The sequence below is a fragment of the Astatotilapia calliptera genome, chromosome 2, assembly GCF_900246225.1.
Source record: "Astatotilapia calliptera chromosome 2, fAstCal1.2, whole genome shotgun sequence".
In the NCBI taxonomy this organism is placed as follows: domain Eukaryota; kingdom Metazoa; phylum Chordata; class Actinopteri; order Cichliformes; family Cichlidae; genus Astatotilapia; species Astatotilapia calliptera.
The window spans coordinates 29534731-29543806 of record NC_039303.1 but is presented as its reverse complement, the minus strand read 5'-3'; the positions used below and the strand labels follow the sequence as shown (position 1 = coordinate 29543806).

Here is a 9076-nt window from a genome sequence, read left to right as displayed (position 1 = left end):
GGCATGACAGAAACAGATACTTTATGACGCTTAATTTAAAGTTCTCAAATACACACTTTAGCAAACTCAGGATTATGCATGGGTAAAACAAATTCAACGAAGTAGTGACAGATAATCAAAACTGGTAACAAGAACAACTAACAACCAGAAACCAGTTCAATAGATGAATTAACATTGCAGCTTAAAACCTGAAACTCCATCAATACAGACGCAGGAAAGCCTGGTCCAGATTTTTTGTTTCGTCTTTTAAGCCGAGCAATCCAGACAAGGCAATAAACCAGGATCTTTGGGATAACTTCACCTTAGCTGAACTGTTGTTGCTTTCCTGCGAATTGTATGGGTTTGAATTACTCACATCCCCAACCCTCCGGTCTATTACGCCATCATTGGTTTAATACCATAATAAGCAGGTCAGTTTGTTTGCCTTCTCAGCAACTGGAGCCAGAAAACTCATCATTCACCAGTGTAGGTTTACTTCCTCAGCTTGCTATATTTATAATCTAAGGCATGATTTACCAAGGTCATTCTCTACAAATCTTAAGGGAACACGTCTTCACGAATTCTGCTCTTTGCATTATGAATGAGAACCTGGTCATTTGCTCTTACCTTTGCTCCCCTATTCGACACGCAAATGTCAAAACCAACTTTCTAGACCAACACATCCTATAAAAACTGTCGGCAGGAATGCAATGACAAATTGAGATTTTTAATTAATTTAGATTTATAAAAGTGGTCAGATAAATGTACAAATGCAATCCAATGTGTACACGGGATATTTCATTTAAGGGAAGTTCATTTAAAGAGATGACTGCATGTAAAGGCCAAGATTTATAATGAATAGCTGTATTAAAGATGTGATTTTACTGCCTTTTGAAATTTAAAATGTAGAAAATTTCAACATTATGTGGCAAGTCTGACGATTGAATAAGATGACTAAACTGTCTAAAAGTCATGCACGCGTCACTCACAAAACATATCAATTTTGTTGTCAGGAAAAGGTCAGCCTTTTAAGTAAATGAGATGGCACAGGAGTGAGACCACAGCAGATGAGGAGGTAGCAATGGTTTTCAGCAGTTGAAATTTAATACTTTGTCCCCCTTTCTCTACAGAAACCCAGGTAAAAAAAATCCCCCACTCTCATAAAATACAACAGCAGCAGTTACCAGTAAAAAAATGAAATGCAAAAAAGAAAAAAAAAAGAGAGAGAGAAAGCATAGAAGGAAGGGAGAGGGGATAGGGACATGACGATGCATTAAAGGAAAATATATTTTCTGTATGTCAGGAGTGAATCCAAAGTTCATCTTAGGACCGGGGACAGCGGCAACGAGGAATCTGGGAACTTGCTGTTGTGTTCATTCAAAATCGAGGGGAGGAAGAAAAAAAAAAAAAAAAAAAACGAACAAAAATGAGTCAAGTCCAATCCAACTAGGGGAAGGAACCAGCACTCTAAGGCAGGGATTTATTCAGGAAGGGCTTTCTCCCTCTCTGGATGAAAGAAAATCTCACTCCTCTTCGGCCTGTGTGATGCATTTTGTTGTGTAAGTATGTGCAAGTTTGTGTATGCAACAGGTGAACTGGAAGGTGTGTCTGTCATATATATAGGTCAACACAGTTGCACCTCTCGCTTGCTGCAAGAGAGGTGGCATTTTCATTTCCTTATTTCTTCATTCATTTTTTTCTCCCAATATCAGTCCAAGACTACCTAGTAGTCATCCAAATCAAAGAACTCATCGTCCTCTCCTTGGTACTCCATGCCCTGGAAATCCACCCTGTACCGCAAGATACCTGAGGAATACAAAAGATGAGAGATTAAGTAGTGTGATATGATGGCAACTTGTTTTGGCTAAACAGTGGCAGGGGAAAACATGAATTCTGAAAGTATTAGACTTTAGTATTAGAAGTGCCAAGGGGGTCATTTTAGGGTTATCAAACAAACAAAACTCTGAAGACAAAAAAGATTTCATGACTAACTAAAAATGGATTCACTCATCATTTAGGAGTGTGTGGAATAAAAAGATATACTTACCACATGTCACTTTGACCCCACAGAAATTAATGTAAAATCCACTCACCCTGCCCAGTTGCCTAGCAACATGTATCATTTACACTCATTTTGATATGAAGACTGCATAAGCCAGAGCTGGCTAGATAACATTGATAAATATACAGGGGACTGTAGTTGGATAGAAGACGAGGAATGTCTGCCAGGCTGAACAGGTCATGGATGGGATATGGAGCCGGAGAAGTGTGGAATGTGGAGAACCAGACGGGTTGCTGAACTGAGCAGAGAACCCTGAGTGTGGCGATCTACTCAGGCCTAATAAAAAGCAAAGTCCAAAGCAGAATACCTAAAATGAATGAGTCCAAGGCCTGCTGAGCTACAAACTGAGGTGGAACAGTGTGGATGATGGATAAGACAGGTGTAGGTGCATTGCGATAAAACTTCACAATAATTAATGAAATTGTGTTTGTTTTATTTCAGCCAACTGTGACGTCAGTCAAATTCAAATAGTTTCACAATAGTGCTCTTTTCCTAATAAATGCTTTTGTTTTAGCATAACGACCATAACCTGTTACGCAAAATTCCTTCAACTTGTCCATAACAGTTTTCTTCTATAATAATTCAATTATTTAGATGTGTTGGGTATTATAGTTTTGTACCATTTGTTTATTACTGAATTCTAAAATATATTTTGTTTATTACCTATAATTAAATAACCTAAATCATTTGCATAACTAATAAAACCCCTAATAGTTAAATGCTTCCTTTGTCTAAAATTACTTCTAATTTAAAATATTAGGTGAAAATTAACAATTTAACTACTACTTCTTCAAAAAAAAAAACAAAAAAACAACAGTGCTTTTAGGGGTCCTGGAATGATGGTGTTTCTATTGTGAAAAGCACAAAGTCCTGAAATCCTTTTAGGATCCTCATTAAAATGTATTACACCACTAAACCAATTTAAATTGCCACAAGTATCTCTACTTTTTATACAACTAACAATTCAACAGTGCCTCTGCCCCAATTCTCCTATTTTACATGGTGAAGCCCTCTATAATACAAATTTCTACTGTACAACAATGTCTATATGAGGCCTTACCTGTACCAAGATGAAGCATGAATCAGAATAAGCAGAAGAGGAACTGTTTATCTTCTCTACTGCTACTATCTTCAAGTGCATAATACATGAATTATACTCGAGTACAATTACTAGATCATCATAACAACCCAATGACGAAATCATCACTGAACCACATATATCAAATATATTCCTAACTTCATTTTGATCAAACATTCAACTGTTATTAAACAACAGTGTGCTCACCCCCAATGCCTCCAAAGCCCTTGACAAACTGGGACCCCTCCTGACTCTTGTCTGTTACTATCTCCAACGTGGCTCCAAATTTCTTGTAGTTGTTCGCAAACCACTCCAGTAGTGGCATGCTCTCGATCAGCTCATGTTCCTGCCCCGTCTAGAAACGCAACCAGCGTTAGTAAGGTATAACATCACAGGCAATGGGTCCAACTTAACTCCCAGAGATCAGTTCCTCTTCCGCAGCACTTACCTCCTTGTCCGTGAAGTGAGACTTGTCTTTCTCCTGCTCTGGCGTTAGGTACAAAGTCTTCTCATCTGAAGAACAAAGAAGAAACTTTTGAATTGTAGGATCACAATTAGAATTCATTTACTGCTTTTTGTCTCAGCTACTGCAGATAACACTGTAGTTGTTTGTTTACCATTCTCTGCTCCATTGCTCTCTGCCCCATGCACACGAAGAACATAACGCATGGTGTCTAAGTTCTCATAGACTATGAGAATCTCCACAGCTCCCATTTCAAGGGCTTTCAGTGTATCCTCTACACCAAAGCAGTATTTCCCTGTATCCTGACTGATCTCATCAAAGTACCGCCCTGTAAATACAGAAGAATCATCAGGAAAAAGTTTGAAGATTTTACCTTTAACAAAAAAAAGAAAACCACACACACACACACACACACACACACACACACACACACACACACACACACACACACACCTATGAGCTTCTTTTCTTGGATGAACTTCACATTCGACAGGACCTCTGCTGAAAGCTCAATAGCCTGGTTGAAACCATTCTCTCCTCCATAGGAGATGTCCACTAGCTTCAGAACCTTTGCCTGTAACCTCTGTAGAAATCAAAGAGTTGTTAGTAACGTTTACAGACAAAGTAGGAACCAAACAAAGTTGCTGACAAGATAAAGAAAATAGAGAAAGCTACCACAATAAATATGCTGACAATAATGATAGACTATGCTGCTGGTTATATTCCCCAAAGCCTTGGAAAATCCCTCAAACTCATTAACTGCTAACCAAAGCTTGCAGTGAAGTGTGGGATATGCAGATTTTCATATCTGTCTCTTTCTTTGTTTGTGCAACCACATTCCATTATTGGTTGTAAAGACATAAGAGTTAGCTATATCAGTGGCTTACTGGCAAATTAAAGAAGGCACTTTCCATTTACAGTATGGCTGCACACATCATGTGCCAAGTTTAAAATAAACTTGCTATGTCACTATTTCATCACTACTACCAAATACCAGTGTTTATTTCTTACAATAGTAGATAGTTATTAAATATACCTATTTATACAACTCAGAGAAAACACTTAAAAGATCACCAGCCTTCTTTTGGACATCTATTCACTGCAGTGAGAAATTTGTGGAAAAAAAAAAGTTGTTTCATTACATCATACTTACTGGATCAAACATGTCAGACTGGCTGAGTTCAGTCTTGAAATCAGCAGAGCCAGCCAAGACCATTCCTGCCACATTAACTTTGTCATTGGACACAAAGAGCTGGACAGCTGTCTCAGCTACTTTTCTCACATAGTTGTGTCTCTTCTCCATTCTCAGTCGAGCAAAACGCAGAGCAGACTGTCCTCCTCTGCCTGAAAGAGCAAAGCAAAGATTAAAAAAAAACCCAACAACAAATAAACAAAAACAAAACAAACAACGTAAAATGTATTTTCTAAACATTCCAGTTCAGTACCGTGCTTCTTGGGTAGGTCCACAGTGAACTTGTGCAGCACCTCCCTGGTGTTGCCCTGCAGTGTGCCAAAGAGTGCCCCACTACCGTCGATCACAATAAAGCCAAACTTACTGTCATCAGACAGCAGGGCTGTCAATGCCTGTGTTGGGACATTAGTGAGGGAAGAACGGATCATAAGAATGCGGAAGACAAAAAGAATAATAAAAAGACCAAGGCGATGTTTACATACCACAGAGTTTCTCTAAAAAAATATTTTGCATGTGCATCAAAATACTAAGGAAATTCTCTCACCTCGGTGTGGAACTTGTTGTCACAGAGGTACAGGGAGGTGTTGATTGGTTTAAAAGGCTCAAAGTCAATATTGACTTTCTTCTCCTTGCCTTCCTCTGTCACAATTGTGCCACAATACACAACCAAGCCATTGGGTGGCACTGGGAAGGGAAGAAAAAAGCCAGAGACCATGAATATTCAAAGGAGGACTGGAGCTGAATGTTTTGAAAGTAAATACATCCTATGTTTTAAGTTGTCTCTTTTTTCAAAAACCCCCTTGGAACAATTATAGCTGAAAATATTACAATAATACAATGATATGCCAATATGAATTTCTTTTGTTGCCCCCAAGAACCACTACCATTTCCCAAAAGAAAATAGGCATTCTTTTACATGCATACCCTTGTTGTAGAGTTTTAGTCTTTGCTGTACAGAGGTGATGGCCCCGAGAACAGAGAGCCTGTTGACGCGACTCTTAATGTTGGAAGCAGTGCCAAACTCATCAGCCAACATCTTGGCCACTCTTGATATCTGGTCCTTTGGAGGGATGATCAGAGAGATCATGCTGGTGCCATTACTATAGAGAAAGTGAGGATGTAATGTTAGTGCATATAACAGCATTTGTACACAGCCAAGAAGCCATAGAAGTGATGGAATAGACTGAATAACTGACAATTATGCCACTCCTAGGTATGCCATAGTGAAACTGGCATCTAATATCAAGGCCATATAATAATCAACTTTGATTATGCCAAACCAGTTGAGCCATGTTTATTACCAGTTGATTACCTCCAAGATAGCGTAATTGTTTGCTCTAATTTAGTTTTGTAAATACACAACGCTTCTTGGCAAAATATCACCTTGACAAGGTCTGGCAGGTTGAGGGACAAATGGTATGGGCTTTCAGTTACACAGTACACAATCTTTGTCCTTGAAACAAGGACTAAGTCTTGCTACTTTGCATTGTTGTCCTTTCATTTACAACCAATCAACAGATGAATCACAGCAGTACAGGCTGACACGCACACAGCCAGGTAGAAGAGGCTGGATAAATGTAGGGCAAACAGTCAACTGAGTGTGTGACATGGCAGGCAGGGGAGCACAGGACAGCAAATTCTGCGCAACACTAGACGTCAAACTGTCGCAGAGCAAGCTACAAGCCAGTGAAGTAACACCCACATTCACATGCCTTGTTTGATAATTCAAGAGGCCCACAATGTCCCAGTCGGTCAACAACTGATCTCGAATTCTTTTTGACCTGACCAGTTTGAAACCAGTAACGCTGTAATGAACTGGCAAGCAGTTCGGCTGCCATGAGGTGACTAACTTAGTGGACTCTAGAGGAAATTAAGAGGCTCTGTCGTATGATTTGCGTGTAAAAAAGAGCAGACGAACGTCATTTGGACTGTGAAACTGTAACTACAAGCTTGCCGGCCTTCCCTTTTTCGTCAACGTTCTGCTTTTTTTGTTTAAGACACCCATGCCGGCCTCTTTCCAAAGATGACGTCTATTAGCGGTTCTCATTAGCAACAAAACTAGCATCAACCTTACTAGCTTGAACTGAATAAAAATCTTCGGAATGCCAGCTACAAAATATAAACACTGACAAAAAAATGTGTTTTGTCCAAAATAAACCATGTTTTCAACTTCCAGGGAGATTAAATGCGACATCCGTTAGCGCCTAGCAATTGGCTAACTAGCGACAAGCAAAAGCAACGATTAGCTAAGTTAGCTATGCTAAGCTAACCACTCCCAAATTCGGCCCCATTTATACCATTTCCAGCTGCTGCGGCGGTATACATTGACACAATCACCCGAACCCTTAAACTCAAGTACTGCCGACCAGACAATTACCTCGAAATGTGACAAAAATGTATTACTTACCCACGGGCAGCTTCTAAACTTTTGATCAGCTTCTTGATTTTCCATATCTCCACGTTCCTATCCGCCGCGCTGGGGTCGTCCGCCATCTTTCTGCTGTGATCGCTTCAGCACCTGAAAGACGTGGAAAAAGAAGAGCTAAACATCTGCGCTGCACCCGCCAGTTAACAAACTGACTATCGTTTACAGTGTTATCGGATAAATTAATTTATCTATCGCTGAACCGTGTACCTCTCCAAACTAGTGGCGCGGTGTCCGTTAAGGCACCTTGCCAGTGCTGGCAGCTGGACTGACCGTAAAGGAAAGACTCAAACCGGGATGTGTTGCTCAATGCAGAGCGCGGGGGAAACAGGCCTACAGTCTACCAGGCCCTAGTGTCCACCCTGTTCTTATCTAATACGACCTACTTTCCTCGTGTTCCCCTGGAAACAATATGGAAACCAACTGCCAGCTTTTTAGACCCTATGAATATTGGCATATACTGGATGGTACTTTACCTGCCTCGGACAACGCGGCTCCGCTCCGCTCTCTGTCTGCTGCGCTACGTCAAGTCGGTGGTCCGATGAATGACGTTGCTTTCCGACCGGTTTCTCTCTCCTCTACACGCTGCGCGTGGTGCTAACGACGGGGGCTCACATGTGGGAGGTGGTTAGATCGGTGGCGTTCACTTCCTGGAAACCACTTAGAAACCAATGACATGCCTTAGCTGCCGTGTCAATTGTAGAATCTCAATAACAATTGGACGGAACCTAAAGAATATCGCCAAAGCTGGTAATAGGTGGATTATGGGGCTTGTAGTCAAAGTCAAACTTGCAAAACAAGTTACCTGATTTTGCAAAACTAATATGTCCATACATGACTCTTGTTGTTTAGAAGTTCTAACCATTTGTTATACACTGCCCTCTTTTTCCAGGGGCTTAAAAGTAAATGAACATGACATAATTTTAAATATAAGGATAGTTTTGAATAACTGGATGAACCTATGGACATCACCAAAATGCTTTATTTCGTGCCAAGCCTTTAATCCAGTTTCTTTTAATTGCTGCTTGTTTGTGGGTCTATCTTCCTTTAGATTTGTCTTCAGTAACTCTTGTTTTCCTCTATTCAAAGATTTTTATTATTTATTTATTTATTTTCAGGACTGTGCAGCTTCTTTTAGATGGGAGAAACAGTTCATTACTCACCCAAGTGACTTCACTCAGACACTGAATACTGTGACGTTTATCTCATGTTAATTGAGGCTGAGTTTATGATGTGCAGTGCATTTCACTGTGTTTATCTAGGCTACGTCGGCTCTTCCACTTTGAGTAAGTACACTATAGGTGTGGGTAATGGCAGACACTATTGTCCTTTAGTATTCACTGTCATTCCCATACGATCCAAAGCTTCAGTTCATTTAATGTTTAGTTTCAATGCACTTGGTTAATTTCTTCTAGATTTCATGAGAAATGTTAGAAAGTTCAGTATGTAAGGATGTAGATTTCTTCCTTCATAACAAACCATTAGCATGATAATGTGGGTTCCATTTTGTATTTGTTGTTGTATTTGTGACCTTGACACAGATAAGCAGAGGAGAGTGGATGGATTTTTTTAAAACCAAATTTGCCTTCTTTGTTCGTTGATTAATGGTGAACACAACTGATGGAAACCAGACAGCTATAGGTAAACTAAGTAACAAAAGAAGCAAAGATGTTTGCTGGTGCCTGTGTAATAAATTCTGGCAAGACTGACCAGGCGAGCGGAGGCACGTCTCCTCTGCTCATTATTTCTCTAGTTTTACAGGACTGTAATCCGTCTTCACGCTCACAACAACAGGGCCTGTTACAGAAGCACTCCTGCTGTATTTCTACCTAGTGGAGGAGGGGAGTGAAATTAAATTTATTTGGGTACTGGCACAT

At 40.0% G+C, this 9076-nt stretch overlaps 1 protein-coding gene across 3 annotated transcripts; it reads right to left on the bottom strand.

The window, feature by feature from the left end:
- Positions 1–1426: 1426 nt before the first annotated feature.
- etf1a (eukaryotic translation termination factor 1a) lies at positions 1427–7869 on the bottom strand. 3 transcript variants are annotated; one of them, XM_026193186.1, is made up of 11 exons: positions 7676–7869; positions 7182–7292; positions 5699–5874; positions 5319–5458; positions 5028–5166; positions 4736–4926; positions 4036–4165; positions 3737–3910; positions 3568–3632; positions 3327–3474; positions 1427–1785 (listed from the first exon to the last, which is right to left on the bottom strand). In XM_026193186.1, exons 2-11 carry the CDS (start codon positions 7265–7267, stop codon positions 1703–1705), a joined length of 1332 nt encoding a protein of 443 aa, XP_026048971.1. In that variant the 5' UTR covers positions 7268–7292; positions 7676–7869; the 3' UTR covers positions 1427–1702. The 3 variants fall into 3 exon arrangements, with proteins under 3 accessions (XP_026048971.1, XP_026048984.1, XP_026048978.1); XM_026193199.1 differs by having other exon boundaries at positions 7680–7869; XM_026193193.1 differs by lacking the exon at positions 7676–7869 and adding an exon at positions 7410–7504.
- Positions 7870–9076: the final 1207 nt, after the last annotated feature.

Excerpts from the sequence above, each read along its gene's own strand:
- etf1a (XM_026193186.1), bottom strand. The coding sequence starts at position 7,267 with ATGGCGGACGACCCCAGCGCGGCGGATAGGAACGTGGAGATATGGAAA. Across the intron at positions 4,927-5,027 it reads GGACCTACCCAAGAAGCACG|GCAGAGGAGGACAGTCTGCT; the intron begins GTACTGAACTGG and ends TTGCTCTTTCAG. Across the intron at positions 3,911-4,035 it reads CCAAGAAAAGAAGCTCATAG|GGCGGTACTTTGATGAGATC; the intron begins GTGTGTGTGTGT and ends CTGTATTTACAG.